The sequence below is a fragment of the Malaya genurostris genome, chromosome 2 (genome assembly GCF_030247185.1).
Source record: "Malaya genurostris strain Urasoe2022 chromosome 2, Malgen_1.1, whole genome shotgun sequence".
NCBI lineage: Eukaryota > Metazoa > Arthropoda > Insecta > Diptera > Culicidae > Malaya > Malaya genurostris.
Window position 1 is genome coordinate 283,456,900 of NC_080571.1, and position 18,607 is coordinate 283,475,506.

Sequence of the window (18,607 nt, forward strand, 5' to 3'; positions counted from 1 at the left end):
GATTCCACGCACTTCGCGCTGGAGAATAAAGCACATGTTTGCAATGGAATTAATCTATATGCATTACTTCAAGCTGATTGAAGGTCGCCTAAATGTTGATTGATCGATCTGCAATTTGGCATAGCCCTTATTTTTTTATCAATCAAGGGTTGGAAGCAGCTCAATTTTATCCTCCAAAAACTGCATATGGTTAAAGGCCACCCTAATGATGATGTTACATGAAACTATCAATGAAAACTAAATCTCGCAGTTTTAAACATGTTCATGCATGAAAATATTATCGAAACTTATAATATGTGACTTCTAAGGATAAATGTGATGTTCCCAAGAACCTTCTGTATCTGTCAAAGTTCTACAAGAAATTCTTAATTGGACAAGTGATTTGTACTTGCGGAAAGCAAAGTACACTTTTCGTTACCGCTAGCACCATGAATGGACAGGTGTATTTAGGAGAGTGTCTACAAAAGCGCTCTCTGCCTCTCCTGAAGGCTGACGGCGGACCGATGATCGTCTGGATGGATTTGGCATCATGCCACTACACGCAGACCTGTCTGTTCTCAGGTCGTGCAGAATCTTATAGAAAGGCGAAATAAATTAAATGAATGATGTTGTTGTTTATTGTCTTCGATTATGATTATTTTCGCACAGACTTTGCCTTATGCTAATTTTTGTATGTATGTAAAAAAACGGTACACTGAATGTTACGAGGTGAGAGATTGTACTAATCACTGGTAAATGATAGATACATTTGCAAAGTGGAATTAAAAGGAAATAATGTTTGAATTAAAGGGAACACGTTCCGTTTAAATGCAGCCGTTTTTCAAAATTAATACACCATCATGGGCCAACCCTCGCGGTATACTTGGCAAAACGATCGCTTTTCACGCAACCTATCTTAGTGCGTATTCTAACCTCGCATGTAAGCTCCAGAAGTTTTTCTGATTCGAAAGGTCTATCACCCATATCTAACACATGGATAAATTAATCTCGAGATCTATTATAGTCCCTGGCCATATTATATGTCATCTTTTTTCAGTTAGTACTTTAAAAGACAGTCGTTAAAATTTCATCATATTCTATTCATTAGTTTGTGAGTTATTGTGCTAAGAGTGACACTACTTTTGTTATTTTCAGAACAATGGATCAAAAACAATTTCGTGTTTTAATTTTACACTGCTTCTTGATGGGAAAAATTTCCGTTTAAGCGAAGTTATGGAGACCCCATTTCCATCAGAAACAACAATAAAACGTTGGTTTGCAAAGAAACGACCGCATATGGCAAAGAAAAAAAATTTGTTTCATAAATACAACGCACCGTGTCACAATTCAATCAAAACAATGACAAAACTACATTAATTGAACTTCGCATTGCTCGACCGTATTCGCCAGATTTGGCTCCCAGCAACTACTGTTCGCAGAACTGAAAAAATGCTCGCCGGTAAGAAATTTCGCACGATCGAAAAGGTTATCTACAACTGAGGCCTATTACAGGGCAAAAGTAAATTCGTTTTACAAAATCGGTATTGAAATGTTAGAGCGGCTCTTTATGGATATTACGTTGATGAATAAATTTAATTTTGAACCACAAAAACCGTGTTCCATCCGTGGGCCTAAGCCCGGGAATTTTCGGCCCATGTGTTAAGCGTATCGGATCCTGCTTGTGAGAGCATGCTTAGAAACTTCGCGTTTCATAAAATTCCGAACATTCTATATAAGATTGATGTCAGAAAATTATTCCAACCAGTCAAGAACGGTGCCTTTTTCCTTTTTTCTTTTCTAAACTTTGACAACCGTTGGTGATATGGAGCACCGCGATTTTTAAACCATCGTTTCATTGTTGGCAGTAACAACAATATTTTAGAGAAATATGATGAATTCCTCGCTGAAATAGAATTTCATTTCTGGGAGCATTTTTTTAGGTTGTTGTGATTATCTTGACCAATGCACAGTGTCTAATTTCTCGCTCTTAATTGATAACTCATTATCAAGTGCCCAATTTCTCGCTCTTAATTGATAACTCATTAAAAACGTGGTTTTCGAAGTACAGTATCTTCAGCAAAGTTTCTCAGAATGATAGACGCCATATTTTGGTAAATTTCATTTTTGTGATTAATGCTTTTTTAAGGCAGTTGATGAACAAAATTCCTTGAGCATTCCAAAATACTGAGACCATAACCTTAACGGTCCACACTTGAGTTTTGGTTGGCTTTGGACGATTCTCACCGACTGCAATCCACTCGGCTGACATACACTTTGACTCCGGAGTGTTTTGATAGATCCAGATTTCGTCCATTGTTACATATCGACGCAAATGTTCGGTTTATTTCGGTGAAATAGCGATGTCAATCAACGACACGTTGTCGTTTTTAATCCACCGTAAACAAATGCGACACTCCCTTTGACAACAGTTCAGCATCTTCAGTGTCAGTAAGAGCACATTTTAACTCAGCATACCATCGACAAATGGTTTTTGATGAAGCAGATTCTCCTTAGCGTTTCTCAAACCGTTACTGAGCTTACACTATGGTCTGAATCGCAATGCGCCTCTGTACTCAGAAAATGTTCTTGAAAAATCTAGTTTTTATGGTTAATGTTTAATCCTTCATTTCGAATTGCATTTGAAACTAAGGTGTAGGTAGTTACTTACGATTTCGCATTTGACAAAACTTCGTCTTTATTGGAACAATTTCTCTCTCCGCAGGTTGCAAACAGGTCAACGACAGAGCAGTCATTGCGCTAGCGCTATTTTGTCCCAATATTGAGGTTTTAAATTTACACAGTTGTGATGTAAGTAATATTCAATCTATCGACTATCGATGATCCATTCCCTTTTCTTTATACAGAGTATAACTGACGCTTCGGTGTCGAAAATTGCGGAAAAATGCATCAACCTGAAGCAACTGTGTGTGTCTAAGTGCTGCGAGCTCACCGACCAGACCCTGATAGCATTAGCCATGTACAACCACTACTTGAACACACTGGAGATGGCCGGTTGTACTCAGTTTACCGACTCAGGATTCATAGCGCTAGCAAAGGTAGGACAATTATTGATTAGCTATACGAACAAGTGTTTGAAATACGACATTCATCTATCGTAGAACTGTAAATATCTGGAACGAATGGATCTGGAGGAGTGTAGTCTAATAACGGATGCTACACTGATCAATTTAGCTCTAGGCTGCCCTAGCTTAGAAAAATTGGTAAGTTCAACCGTTTTCTCAGCGATAACAAAACCTCATGGTTCCATGGTTTCTAGACTCTATCTCACTGCGAACTGATTACCGATGAGGGCATACGGCAGCTGGCTGCCGGCGGCTGCGCTGCAGAAAGTTTATCCGTCCTAGAGCTGGATAACTGCCCACTGATAACCGACGCGACGCTTGAACATCTGATAACCTGTCACAATCTGCAGCGGATAGAGCTCTACGACTGCCAACTTATATCAAGAAATGCTATCCGTCGATTGAGGGTAAGCGAAAGCACAAAACTTCTGTCTCTTCTGTCGCAGGTCTCAGATGCGAAATCCTTTGTTTTCTTTTTCAGAATCACCTTCCAAACATTAAGGTACACGCGTACTTTGCCCCAGTGACACCACCGCCGACTACCAACGGACCACGACCCCGGTATTGTCGATGTTGTGAGATTCTCTGAGATCAGGCGATTGGCTTAGCCAGGAAAGTTCTCTGTAGGAGTAGAGATGACTGATATTTATACTTATAATCTAAATACAAGAAGACAAGAACAGTACGGGGGTATCGATCGCAAGGGAAAACGGCAACTGTTGTAATAATGCTAGTGAAAAAATTATCCCCCATCCCGTCGGGATATGAGCAGTGTAATACAGAACGATAATAATCTATTCTAATCATCATCACAGAGTATGATCGTAGAAATAAAACATTTATAAATGGGGAAACAAATTGATTTCCAAAGCCAGCAAATCAATCCACGAACCACATGCAAACTTTCAAATCCATACACTCACACACACACCGAACACAAACCGAAACAAATGAGAAAAAAATCAACCAGTGCAAAACCAGACTAACATTTATCATCAGAAATAGAAATACATATATTTTTCGAAAAGCAACTACTACTAACAGATTTGAAACATTACAGACATTTCACCGAGAAAAAAAAACACTTCTTCTATAGGATTCAAAAGATTAACATAACGGCAACCATAAACAAACATGTGTTCAATTAGTAATGAAAGAATATCGCGTAGATCAAACGGGAAATCCGGAACATTGCATTATTTGTTAGTGAGCGACTAGCTTTCTACAAGCAAATCAGGCTTGGCATTTGAAAATAAAAGCAACTCGCTATTCATGCGACAAGTACGAGAAACAGTACAGCACGCAGTACGTAGTACGTAATAAAAAAAAAACAACTAAACTGAATTTAAAAAAAAATATGATCAAATCGATTAGTTTTTTGAAGCAAAATGAAATGTGAAAATAATGCTTAAACATACTAAAATCATCAGCGACACAACAATAAACTCTAGACACGTAATGACATTTGTCGTAAAACAATATATGTATTGATAATCGAATCAAAAATGGGATGGCCGGTCCGCGTTCATAACGCGGGCACGATTGGACGACGAGTTGAGTAAAAACTACTTTAGTGTAAAACCACCTGTGAAACAAGCGTGAGTATGTGATATATATTGATGATGAAGGAAGGCAGGGTGTTAACCGATCGGAATCAGCTTAGATACAAGATGTATGTTTGGACCACTAGACCGACAATGGGTGGAATTTAGTAGGCCTGAAAAGTGTTTAGTAAGTAGTGCAGCGAAGAAGGGAGGGACGAGATATGATTTTATGAATGGGGAAACAAACCCGAAAAAAAACGTTGATGTGCAAAACCAGCAAGGAGCTAATCTGATTGTGATTCAATTATATTTACGATACAGAACCATAAGATGAAACGTTAGGAAAAAGAAATAAATCTAAAATTTTACATATAAATACAAAATGAAGAAAATTGTTTCCTTTAAATGTGAAATACTGGAAAGCCAAACGGTTTAAATTTGAATCGCCAACGCTGAGTGATGTTTGACAATCATTGTGGAGAATCGATGTACTGGCTGTCTGTTGGATATCGGTATCAATTAGCAAATTCCGGAGAACCATTCTTGGCTAGCCACAGTATTTATTCACCCTCATTCTTGTTTACGTCCGTATCGGCAGTACGACGAACGGGTACTTTCGAACGAATACGAATAAGCCATTCTTGTTTTCACTCGAATGAATTTGAATGCGACTCGTTTCCCACAAAATATTCAAATATCAGTAAACTTCTTCAAATAAATGCTATACCTTGATGAAATCAGTCCAATTCTTGTGATTAAGCATATGCGAAACCCTTGAATGTATGGCAGTTTAACTTCAAACGATACGTGTATTCGAACATCATTCGTACGAACGGAAAGTCCCATTCTCGTTTACGGACGAATAGACGAGATGACGTGGTTTCGATTCGTCAGTTTTATGTTGCGAATCAATCGTTCGAAAACATTGAAAAAAGTTTAAGCGATTTCCAACAAATTTATTTTCGAATCTAAAGGTGATTTGTAATCAAATCATAAATTTGTGTTTTGCAGAAAACATTTAGAAAGTATAGCAGTATAGTAAAATGCTGTTTTTTTCTGGCGAGCCTTCGAATATATGCGCGGTTCCAAGTTTTTATGCATCAAATTTTACATCTACATTTAGGTACTGGAAAATACGCCATGGGCAAATATGCTTTATTTTATATTAAATGCATGATTTTACTAATGTAATTAATAAAAAGACTATCGAAAACATGACAAAATTGCAAGAAATATGCAACATATTTTTCGCAGATAGTACTGATCGGACTGCTTTTTTTACTTTGCACGAAGTTTAATTTGAAAATTTCATTTACGACTTGAATAAAATTGGTCCTGAGTACGACATTTATTTATTATGTAGCATCCGTCACTTCCTTGATGCTTGGAATCTTTAAAAAAAAAAACTACCTGCGCTGCCGATCCTCCTTTTGCACAGGAGTCGCGTACGTATACGTTCGAGTGAAAACAAGAATGGCTTGTTCGCATTCGTTCGAAAGCATGTGTTCGTCGTATGGTAGATACGGACGTAAGCAAGCATGATGATACTAAGTCAGCGAAAAAAATAAGTCAAATAACAAATGATAGCAAAGATTTTTAACTACAACTAAAATCTGTACCAGAACTGATAGTTTAAAGTTGGATGAGCGCATGTGCGATGTTTGAAATAGTGATTGATTCGAACGTAAACGGGAATACGAATTTTATATACTTTCGAACGTATCGCATACGGCCGTAAACAAGAATGAGGGTGATTGTCTTTACTGTGCCCGTTTTGTCTATATTGGTAGTTGTCGTAAGGTTCTGCCTTTCTCTGTAAAAAGGTAACAGAATTGCTTTTTGATCGGAGCTTCGGAGATCCCTGGTATTATATACGCCCTTATTCTGAACAACGTCGTATCGTTGTTTCGCTCGTATTTCATTCGTATTCCCGATAACGCTAGCAAAATCAAAGGTAGCTATGATTCGATCGAACCACATTCGATCGAAAAATCAATACGTCGTTATTCAGAATAAGGGCGATACCATTCGACTCAGTTCGATGGATCGGTAAATGTATGTGTGTGCACCTTTTTAGCAGAACCGATTTCATCAAGCTTAGACGCGTTTGAAAGCTACTATTAGGTTGTGAATTAAATACGAAGATCAATTGGCTGTCGCTTCCGGTTCCGAACATATACACCCTCATTCGACCATACGACGAACGGGTACTTTCGAACGAATACGAATAAACCATTCTTGTTTTCACTCGAATGAATTCGAACGCGACTCATTAGTCATTAGCCACAAAATAGTGAAATATCAGTGAACTTCTTCAGATAAATGCTAAGCCATGATGAAATCACTCCAATTAAATGTTGTGATTAACACTAAAGACTGTCCCAGAAAGTATGGACGTAACCAAAAACCGCTGCCATTTCGCAATGGTTCAGAATCTGTCAATTTTTATGGCTACGTCCTGTTGTTTACACTCTTCTCTAACCACTTGTGCAGTTTTTTATTCGTTTGCATTAGTTTGTTTCGAAATGCGTGGACTTTCAGCAGAACAACGTCGAAAAATTGTGTACTAATGGTGCACAGAACGCGGACTGTCACTGAGAAAGATGGAAGGAGTAAGTGAAAAAGCCGTGCGAAATGCAATCAGGAAGTTCGGTGAGGATAACACCTTTGAGGATAAACCGAAAGCGGGTCGAAAAAAGGTCCTGCTAACCCTCAGTTGGTTAAACGTATACTGAAGGCGTTCGAGCAAAAGAAGGAAGTTTCAGTCCGGGATGTGGCCAAAAAAGTGGGCATTTCGAAGTAAAATGTTCTTCGTGCTAAAGAACGTTTGAATCTTCGAACCTATAAGAAAAGCAGAAACAACCAAAACGTAGTTCTAAACAAGAAGCATCGAACAGGCCGAGGATTCGAAAGCTTTACAATACGATTCTTGCTGGAAATTTGAACTGCATAATCATGGACGACGAAACCTACGTGAAACTCGATTACAAATCCTTGCCGGGACCACAATATTATACGGTGCGAGAAGGACAAGTGTTTAAACAGTCCGAGACATCGATTGAAGTCGAAAAATTTGGTAAGAAAGCTATGGTCTGGCAAGCAATTTGTGGCTGCGGTAAGATTTCGAAACCCTTCATCACCACTGCTTCAATGAACAGCGAAATATACATCAAGGAATGTTTACAAAAACGACTTCTACCCATGATTCGAAGCCACAAGGATCCTGTTTTCTTCTTGCCAGATCTTGCTTCTTGCCACTACTCGAAATGAACGGTAGAATGGTATACTACCAAAAATGTCACTTTCGTCCCAAAAGACATGAATCCACCAAATTGCCCACAACCTCGACCAATTGAGGAATTTTGGGCATTAACGAAGGCACATCTTAGGAAACATGTCTCGGCAGCCGAAACCATTCAACTGTTCGAAAAAGATTGGAAAAAAGTGTCAAAACTTGTCGCCAAGAAGTCTGTACGGAATTTAATGAGGAACGTTCGCAAGAAGGTGCGCCAGCTAGTCTACAATGGCTAAGTAGCAAATGTTGAGAATAATATTCTGTTGTTGTAGTCTAATATTATCAGTATATCGAATAAAATTTGAATATCTAACACTTGTGAATTATTTACAGCGAAATCAAAGTGCGTCCATACGTGTATTCGAACATCATTCGTGCGAATGAAAATTCCCATTCTCGTTTACAGACGCATGGACGAAATGCAGTAGTTTAATGTTACGAATCAACCGTTCGAGAATACATTGAAAACAGTTTAACCGATTTCCAACAAATTTCTTTTCGAACGTAAAAGTGATTTGCAATCAAATGACAAATTTGTTTTTTGAATAAAACATTTAGTAAGTATAGCAGTCATAATAAATGCTTTTGTTTCTAGCAAGCCTTCGAAAATATGCGCGGTTCCGGTTTTTGTGAAAAAGCCATGGGCAAACATACTTATTTTTATATTCAATGCATGGATTTACTAATGTAATAAATATGTGGAACATCGAAAACATGACAAAATTGCAAAAAAGAAATGCAAAATATTTTTCGCAGATACTACTAATCGAACTACTATTTTCAATGCTTTTTTACCTAGCACGGTTTATTTAAAAAAAAAAATTATTTACTGACTTGAATAAAATTGATCTAGAGTACGATATGTATTTATTATGTAGCATTCGTCGCTTTTTATTCTTGGAATCTTCCTAAAAATTACAAGCGATTACGATCGTTCTATTGCAGAAGAATCGCGTTCGTACACATTCGAGTGAAAACCAGAATAGCTTGTTCGCATTCGTTAGAAAGTATGTTTTCGTCGAATAGTCGATACGGACGTAAACAAGCGTGATGATACAAAATCAACGCAAAAAAACAAGTCAAATAACAAATGACATCAAACAGTTTTCATTGCAACTCAAGTCTGTACCAGAACTGATGGTTCAAAGTTGGATTGGCGTTGTTCTCATTCGTGTTGATTGACTCGAACGTAAAAGGTAATACGAATTCGACATACTTTCGAACGTTTCGCATACGACCGTAAACAAGAATGAGAGTGATTATTGTCATTATTGAAACTGTCGCATTGGATTTTTTGATGTGAATAAGTCTTGCAATACTACTTTCAACATTTACCCTCTATGGGAGAGCGATAAGTTTTGGATCGTGAATATCTCTTGTATCTAACGTATCGACAGAATTTTTTCAACATGCCATCGGAAATATGATCATCAATTTATGATAAAATATTCAGTTGTATGGCATAACCACAAATAATTCAAGTTGAAGTGGGAGCCCCGTTTGACTAGCTTTACTTTTGGAAGTTTCTAACTACCTATTTTGTAAAAATAAACACTATACCTGTGGAATACTTCTACTTCACATTGAATATCAACACATTTTCTTTTTAAATTAGGAAAACACTCAATTTTCACACTATGCTTGTATTAAAGAAAACAACAAACCGTTCCAACAAACTGAACGAGTATTACGTTCAGTATGTTATTCAACAAAAACGGCCCTTACATTACTCAAAAGTAAAGTCATTTTTAATGAACGTGTAAGGGCAGTAATGATGAATTCTCCATACAAATTTGGAATATCATTACTTAGTAATCACTAAAAATGACATTAATAATTCGTGTACAGGTCGCTAAACGCTCAATGCCCAACAAGAATCATGAAATTCTTTCTTTTTCATGTGGCATATTTCGAAACGACTCCTATACTAACCTAAAGATTTGTTCCACATTAATACATTCACTCTTTTAAACTTCCAGTTTGAATTTGATTAGAGAAAATTTAAATAATTCTTTATATCTTTATCTTTGGCACTGAAAATTATCTTTGGCACCTTGAATTGTAATGACCTATGGGCAGAGATGTCCATCTCCTCTGTGTAACGAAGCGCAAGTATAATTTCTCCCCTCGTCAGTGCAACGAGAGCTCTTCTCTTTCACACATATACACCACTGTTATATAAAGTGTGCACGCATCATGAGAGCGCGTGTTTATTTTCTTTCAACTCTAGCACTGGATCACACCAAATTGCTAGAGCAGAGCTCTAAAATTCTCTGAGGTAGAGGCGGATATTTTCACCGAAGTATGCACGCCGGTGAGCACTCTGGTGTACGGTTCGCATAAGAGAAGCGCGGGGCACGCATATTCAGCAAAAGTGCAATTTATCGTTAAAATTTAATTTTTCCTTGCTGCGAAAAGGATATCCATAGCAAGGCCAGCACTACCTTCTATAAATTTAGAAATTAAATCACAGAAGTGTTCGCTCACCAGCACGCATCCGTGGACACTTAGGTGTATTTAGGCGAGAGCGCGTGATAGCGATTCATGCGAAGAGAATGTGTTTCACTCGCACCAGCTTCTTGACCCACAGAGACACACACACTCAAATTCTGTCTATTCGACACTGAAAAGAAGTGCGCTTTCCTTTTTGTGTGATGTTCGTCGGCGGCCTCCCCAGTGTTGAAATGAATACTCGATGGTGTATCACTCTAGTGAAATGCCATCACTGCCTATGGGAGCTGAAATTAGGCAGAACTGAGATGGCTCTTGGCGTGTACACTCGACTTGGAGCTCGTGATTTCCAATTGGTGATCCTATTCCAGTCAGACTAGGTAGGTAGTAACTTAACCTTGGAGCGCAGAGCTCCCATCAAGCTCTGACGACTTCAATTGTTGCACACTGGAAATGCAAATCGCTGTTGAAAAGTATTCTCCCAATGAAGTTCCTTGCACAATTCTGCTGCTCACTTCATTCCATAATCGTGAAGTTCTCGGTGTGGCTCTCCCGTACGCTTTGTTTCAACAACCGTTGCACAGAAAATAATGGGAAAGAAATGAGTTCATCTTTCATACCCTTCCTCTGAACGCGTTCCGATTGACTGGTACTGACCTGGGTTAAATCAGACAGATTTCTCAATAGTGTACTATTGAAATACTTCAATTTAGTTGCAATACATGTTTAAGTTGAAAAAATTTGAATTTATTGGTAGCAGTGCGGTAAAATTTCATTTTCAATCGAATAATATAAGATGAAAATGAAATGTATGGCCGCCGACCGTCAGCATATCCCTACTAATTCATTTGACTTTTGCTGCTATTTTCAAGTGAAGCTCCCAGGATTCATCGTCAGTTGAATAATCGTACCTAGTTATTTGAAGTTTGGCTTGCTCAGTTTCAAGTGCCAAGTAGTCTATCTGCTTCATTGCCTTCGCTCTTGGTAGTAAGCAAATTCGAACGAATAGAATTATAAACGGAGTAAAGTATTAAAAATGAAAACTAAAGGAGGAAACAATTAATTTATGTGTATTCTGTGATTGATATTTCAGCTATCTGGTCTGTCTTTCATCTATTATCTTGAACCAATTCGAATGTTTACAAGAGCCTCATTTGAAGACCGCTCTCACACTATTGGAAGAGATATTTTGTTACTTCAAGAGATCAACTGACGGTGGTTAAACTGAGCCTCGATTGAAGAGAAACGAGTGATGACTGAATGCTGCCCGTTCGGGCCGTCAGATTACTGCATTAGAGAGATCGTCAATGTGTTCCACATTCAGTTTCAATTGAATTGAATGAAATTTTACAGCACTGATTGGTAGTTAGATTATATAAACCCTTCTATGGATAACTCAGCTATAAGCTTTTAAAATTATGGCAACACACGTCATCATGAGTACTTCTCTTTAATACTTGTGGATATTGATTTAATTTTGAATTATTTGTGGTTATGTCATACAACTGAAAATTTTATTATAAATTGTTGATCATATTTCCGATGGCATGTAGAAAAAATATGCCGATACGTTAGATACAACAAGAGATATTAACGATCAAAAATTTATCACTCTCCCTAAATTTCGAAAGTTGTAAAGTAAGACGTATTTACGTCAAAACTGCATTTGAGTAAATCTCAAAGACTCTGCAAGACTCGAAAAAACGTAGAAGACTACAAACGTACAAAGTATAAAAGGCACATAATCGCAATGAGCGGCAGAATACGGTGGTAAAATCACGTGCACGGAAGCTCTTCACACAGATTTTGACAAAACCGTATTGACTCACTATGGATGAGGAGACGTTCGTAAAAGCAGACTTCCGGCAGTTTCCGGGATTTCTATTTATTCTGTCCATCATAAGCTTGATGTTCCAGAAGACGTTAGAAAGCAGATGTCATAGTTTGTCAAAAAATACATGATTTGGCAAGAAATTCGTTCATATGGAAAGCGGAGCACTCCACCGGTACGATCCATAGGCACGTACTGCTTTGGGCAAAAAGTAGTAAGACTTGATTAAATTTCGCACGGAAACCTTATTCCTAGATTGGTATGATTGTCAGTGACATCTGTGCCAAGATTCACGTCTAAATATTCATATGTGTCTAGAATACGTCTTTCTGGAGTATTAAAAATATCAATTGGCGGTTTTTACAATGATTGAAATTATTCAACACAGAAGTTTTATTAAATTTTGTGTGCGGAAACGAATTTCTGGGTCCGAAACGTTCAGAATTTTGCAAAAGGCTGATAATAAAGGTGATAGTTGTATGTCGCGAGTTGATTGGTACAAGTTGTTCAAAGAGGGTCGAGAACGCGTTGGCGACAAACCACGTCAAGGGCGGCCATCAATATTAATTAATGATGAACACGTTAATAAATTCAAGGAATTGGAGCTCGAGAATCGACGATTAACGGTCTTACTGGGATCGCTGGAATACCGGAAGAATCATTAAAAACCATTCTGAAAGATCATTTGGGCACCACGATAATGCACCACTGCATTGATTTTTCGTGATTTGAGCTCCGTGTGACATCTGGCTACTCAGCAAACTCAAACGACCGCTCCGAGGAAGCCGTTTTGAGTCAATTGAAGATATCAAACGAGAATAGCTACGAGCATTGAAGGCTATTCCGGAAATTGACTTTAAAATCTGTTTCGAGGATTGGAAAAAACGTTGGCACTAGTAGATTTGAAAGAATAAACAAAGGGGCCCTTATTACCGGTATCACTTCACGGTGGAAATCAAGTGAAGTGAATGTAGGCCCTTAATACAGAAGTCGTTTCAGAGAAAAAAGTAATTACTAGGATGAGCTTGATGTTAGTATAAACATCACGTCACCAACATTTTGTTGGAAAAAAGATATATTTACACTCACCACTTGTGAACCAAGTCTTACTATTTTTTGCCCACAGTAGTATACATAAAGGAATACCTCCTAAAGCGTCTACTTCCACTTCTTAGGTTACACAATGGTATTAAGCATTACTGGTCGAATTTAGCTTCGTGCCATTACTTAAAAGATGTTTTGGATCGGTAAAAGCCTAATAAGGAAACTTCCCGCACCAGAAAAAACTGATACCAATTGAAAAGTACTGAGACACCATGAAGCAGGCGCTTCGGCAACATCCTAAGAAAGTAAAATTGTAGGAATATATGAAGAGAAAAATGGTTTAAAAAATGTTTCAAACGTTGTACAAGACCTTATGAGTAATGTCAAAAGGAAGTTTCGTTCTTTTAGGTATAGAATTTAAATTGAAAAAACGAACATGAAAAAATAAAATAATATCTTTGATTTTATTCCCTGAAAGTTTGGAGATGATCAGTTGAATGGGTGAAATTTCGCCGAATATTTTCTTGTGATGCAATTTGAGTTCGTACACCTTTTACTTGCCTTATTGGTCTATCATTTATTGTGAAGAACTGGAGTTTAATATTATTCGGATTTTGTGATTATTTAAAACTTGTGTATATTCAAGTAGACGTCAAAAGAGAATCGCCATCTCCCGCCATGATTTCTTTCCAATTGACAACCGATTCAAATAAACGATCTCATTCTTGTCTTTATTAGATGAAACTTACCGTATTGTGTAGTCGATATTTATTATAACTAAAGGATAGGGCAATAATTTATTTGAGTCTAAAATAATTACCAGTTGAATAATTGCAAAAGAATAATCTCCTCTCTGATCGGGTTAGAAGAAAATCGAAACAAATCTTATTGTATAGAAAAAAAATCTCCGCAAATATTTTGAACCCTTGTATATATTTTACACTCCTGTTCCATCATGCACGTAAAATAAATGAATGCGGTTTTATTTAGTGATTTTTATCCATCTAACTGATTTTTCCTGAAAAAAATGTTGATTCTGCAAATGAATGGAAAAGCTGAAACGCATTGCCAAGTCTATTATTGGGACGATTCAGCAGGCACATCCTGCCAGTTCTGTTTTAATGCATTAGTCCAAACAAATTTCTGCTTACCACATGACTGAGCAAGGCTGGCTACCAAATGATTGTTGTGAATGTCATCCAATTTCATCGTACACTCTCCAATCAAACAAATCTCTAGTCGAAATTGGCCTGTGCTCGCCGTAGTTCTGCTATTCTGCGAGATCGCCGAAGCGGAGGAATATCATTCTCACTTTCGTCATCGGTGTCCTCTAGACGGCGGGTTCTGTTGGCATAAGGGCATGTTTTCTTTTTCGTATTCTCAGTGCACTGGTATGTTTGCAGGTTTACATGATAATCCCACTGTAAGCAAGAACAAAAAAACAAGCACATTAAGCCGATCATCTAGGTATGTTGTCGGTTATGACTTACCGAGCATGTAAGCACTTCGGACCGGTGTGGATGCCACGCCACGTCACGAACTGCATCACGATGGCTTTCGATTGCTTGAACAATTTTGCCCGTTAAGGCGTCATAAACTGTGAATTTAGAAATGTGTAAGTAGGAAATTATTCCCCATATCATACGAAATGCATACTTATTAAGCGTCCAGTGCCGCATCCTGTATAAATATATCGTTGACCAGTGGTGGCCACGGGTGAAAATTTGGCTCGAATCAAGCTCTTCTGAACACGGTGTCCTCGGTATGTCATAACACTGGTATCACCCTCAAGCGGTTTGTTAGGATTGTAAACTGCAAGCCAAAGATAATTAGGTGATTAGTTTCGAGATATTTGATGACGAAAAATAAAAATACTTACAGCGTTTCGGCACTTCGTCCCAACGATAATCCCAGTTAGCAAAGCAGAGATGGTCACGCACTTTTGTTTCAGCATCGGGTGGTGAAAACACCCGTAGATCCCACAATTTGATGCTCTGGTCTTTTGAGTTTGAAATAATGTAACGACCATCGTTACGCGAATCTATGTAGGTGATACCATCAACGTGTCCCACCAGTACTCCCGCTGGCTCCGGATTCACCTCGTTAAGGCAACGACGGTCCCATAGCTGTGCGGAGATAAAAATCATGTTATTTAATAACAAGCGGAATCAACCAATCAAGCGAAAATAAAATACCTTGATAATTCCGTTATCGCTACCACTGTAAAAAATATTGGACGTTTCATCAACAAAACCAACCGCATTGACATCGTGCTTTTCCGCTGCAACTGGAACCATTAACACTCGTCGATTGCCAACCAGATCGTACGCATACAGACAGCCATCGTTGGCTCCTGCCAGAATCTGTTTGCCGCAGTTGGAATAAGCCACGGTGAACACACCAAACTTTTGACTTTCCGAACGTAGATACAGACAGTGAATATCATCGGTGGCCATATCGTGCATGCGGGAAACGAACACTGAAAAAAAACAATCCCCACATCAATTCCTTCTTAGCTCAACCAAATCAAACCAAATCACTCACATGCATCGGCCCATGTCGAGTAGACGAAATGTTCTCCGTCGGGACTGAAATCGATATCCAAAATCGACCACGACACATTTTTGGCCTCGATCTGTCGCACCAGCGGGTAGCGGCTGGTTGTAGCATCAAACACCCGAATCTGTACGTCTTGACTGGCGCTAACAAACTGGGAACCGTCGCGGGAGAACCGTCCGCAGAAAACCTTCGAGTTGCAATTCCTGATCGTCCGTTCGGTCCGGTTCGGCACGTACAGGTTGTTGATTTTGCATTTATCACTGGCAATGAATGCACCACTTTTGGGTCCAAATCCGCTCTGACGGTTAGCCAACATATTCACCAGCGAAAATGTTTGCGACGGGTTGCTTGCGTCCGCTCCATATCCGGACGCTTGCTTGATGCTCTGATAGATTGCGCTTTTCTAAGAGATTTAAAGATTGAAATAATTAAAACATTATGTCAATTTTCAATTCGGTATTGGAGATCTGTTATCAATTTATCGAAGCTTAGGCAATAAATTAAAAATTACCTTCAATTGTTCCAAATTTGGGCGTCGTTTGATAACAGGTAAAGACATCGAGTAAAAGTGGTCATTGTTGAGTATTTGTATTTCACCACTGTAAGTAACAAATAGAGAAGTATATTCTTTCATATCTTCTATAATTTTTGAAAATCTTCATTATCAATTCAAATCAAATCAAAGTAACCTGCTTATCAGCTGTCGCAGTATCGATACCAGATGATGTTCGCTCAACGCTTCATCCGCATTCTGTGGGTCATCGTACAGATCATCCTCCTCAATGTCAACATCTTCCTCGAACTCGACGTCACTCATATTCGGCAGGGCACGACTCCGCAGAACAATATTTCCCATAAAACGACCGCCGGAGTCTTTGTTTTACAACAGGTAGCCCCTGAAGTGTATGCAGTTGACGGCAATTGTTTTATTTTATTTTCGTGATGTCGATCTTTGAGTCAGTCTGAGTAATCTCTCCAATGTTAGAACCACTGCGAAGCTTTTCCCGACGATTGAAACTCGTCACCAGTTTGACGGGATCATACACCTTGAGTAGTGCTTTTGTTGCTTCGCCCTTAGTGCCAACGATTAGAACCAGGCGTGCACAATCGCAGTGTGCTATTTTCTACGCAACTTCTCCACTGTATTTTTTTTCGCAATGAATTCACGGAGAATTCCAGAAATTTTCTAGCAACTTGTAACACTAAACACTGCCGCAGGTATCACAGATTAGAAAAGGGATATTTTCTTGCGATTGGGATAACGGGGTTTTACTTAATTTTCCAATTTCAATTCTAACACGAAGAGACAAAACCAAGAAAGAAAGAAAAACAACAATGGCTTTGGAAAATGACAGTTGCTAAATGACGTATTATTTCGTTTTCGACAGTGTTCCTCCACAACTGTCGCGCAACACATGTTGCACAGCTTCCTGATACAATTATCTGATATGCTGCGGATAGTGGTCCTTATACAAGAAATCAGTAATGTCGTTAAATATTTGTAGCTTTATATGGAAAAGTGTTATAATACGTCCCCCTTAAGAAATTTTTGACATATTTCTGAATATATTAAAATATTTTCTTCGAAAATGTGGGTATATCAATGCAATACGGCTGACAAACATATTTTTTTATGATTCTGGTAGAGTGATAAACATTGATTGTTAAAAACGCATTTTTTTAAAAACGACCACCTTTTTTCCTATTTACCTTAGACATAATATCCTAGCAGCCGTATATATATCTATAGTATGCCCCACCAGAAAATATTTACATCAGAAATTATTTGCGTAAGGAAGACCGGGGCTGGTTGGCAGAGTTTTGCTTTCGGAATTTCTGTACTCTCTCTTGTTAGACTTTTTGATAAACACCCTTTGAGCACATATTTGATTTTTCTCATTCCTGAGTAAAGATCAGGGGAAAAGTTATTAACAATAAAATGTGGAGAAAAAAATCGGCCAACCAACCCTAGAGCCGGAATAGGTTGGCCGAGTTTGAAAACATATGTGAAACGTATCAAATGCATCAATGAAAAAAGTTTATTAGTGAACAAAGTTAGCATGCACCATTTTGTATTATGTAGGTACGTAAAAAATTTACCCTCCTTACTGTTTAGTCTTATTTTAGAATTAGTTTCTGCAGTAACTTTTTCAGTTCCACTGCCATTTTTTTCCCCATCAGCGTACGCGCTTACGTTTGGTTTCGTTTTTCTTCTCCTCTAATGCTGCTTTTATTGGGAAATCGCTAAAAATTTTGATAAATTCATGTTTTACGAGACGTCTGGGTCTGACGTCTTCAGGATGCGGTCTATCGTCTTCAGGATGACCAATATCTACAGCATATTCTATATTGATGGAAGAGTTTTGTTCGGGATTGGGTCCATCTGCCGTCCTGCTGCTGTGACCGCTCCAAACAGAATAAAGTTGACATACGTAAAATGTGTCACAATGCCTGTCGTGATAAGCGAACCGCTCCAGAAAGAATGATTAAAAAATTTCAACTTTTAGCTCTTGCATACATTCAGTTTTCTGGTCGCCAGCATAACGTTTTCTAATTGGCTTGTGAAATCATGTGTCTATTCAAACTGAATTTTCAATAGTGTACTATTAGAAAACATTTCCATATTACTATGCATATTTATGTTAAGAGTTTTCCAGAGGATTGTTGGTTGAAACATATAAATCCATCAACAAATAAATACGTCCAAAATTTTAACCGAAAATAATTAAGCCGCTATTTTTGAAAATTTTTATTGACTCCCGGCCCCGTTATAGTGAAATTTTTAATGGCAAAAGGACAAGATTTCACGAATACCCAAGTG

The 18,607-nt window shown here is 38.2% G+C and overlaps 2 protein-coding genes across 3 annotated transcripts in view; one reads left to right on the forward strand and one right to left on the reverse strand.

The window, feature by feature from the left end:
• The window catches only part of LOC131430342 (F-box/LRR-repeat protein 20), a 37,928-nt gene extending 32,946 nt beyond the window's left edge, over positions 1-4,982 (forward strand). Inside the window, exons 6-10 of the mRNA XM_058595240.1 lie at positions 2,702-2,787; positions 2,844-3,035; positions 3,099-3,200; positions 3,257-3,469; positions 3,544-4,982. Of these exons, the coding sequence (XP_058451223.1) occupies positions 2,702-2,787; positions 2,844-3,035; positions 3,099-3,200; positions 3,257-3,469; positions 3,544-3,651 (701 nt within the window). The 3' untranslated portion in view covers positions 3,652-4,982. The remainder of the gene's footprint in view (positions 1-2,701; positions 2,788-2,843; positions 3,036-3,098; positions 3,201-3,256; positions 3,470-3,543) is intronic.
• An 8,955-nt stretch (positions 4,983-13,937) lies between these two features.
• Positions 13,938-17,126, reverse strand: LOC131430343 (DDB1- and CUL4-associated factor 11). Of its 2 annotated transcripts, XR_009229510.1 has the most exons (9): positions 16,476-17,126; positions 16,298-16,385; positions 15,772-16,189; positions 15,423-15,706; positions 15,107-15,353; positions 14,884-15,039; positions 14,718-14,824; positions 14,379-14,648; positions 13,938-14,263 (listed from the first exon to the last, which is right to left on the reverse strand). XR_009229510.1 is itself a non-coding variant. In XM_058595241.1 (8 exons), the coding sequence occupies exons 1-8, from the start codon at positions 16,640-16,642 to the stop codon at positions 14,463-14,465; spliced, it is 1,653 nt and encodes a 550-aa protein (XP_058451224.1). In that variant the 5' UTR covers positions 16,643-17,125; the 3' UTR covers positions 13,938-14,462. The 2 variants fall into 2 exon arrangements, 1 of the variants encoding a protein (XP_058451224.1); XM_058595241.1 differs by having other exon boundaries at positions 13,938-14,648; positions 16,476-17,125.
• Positions 17,127-18,607: the final 1,481 nt, after the last annotated feature.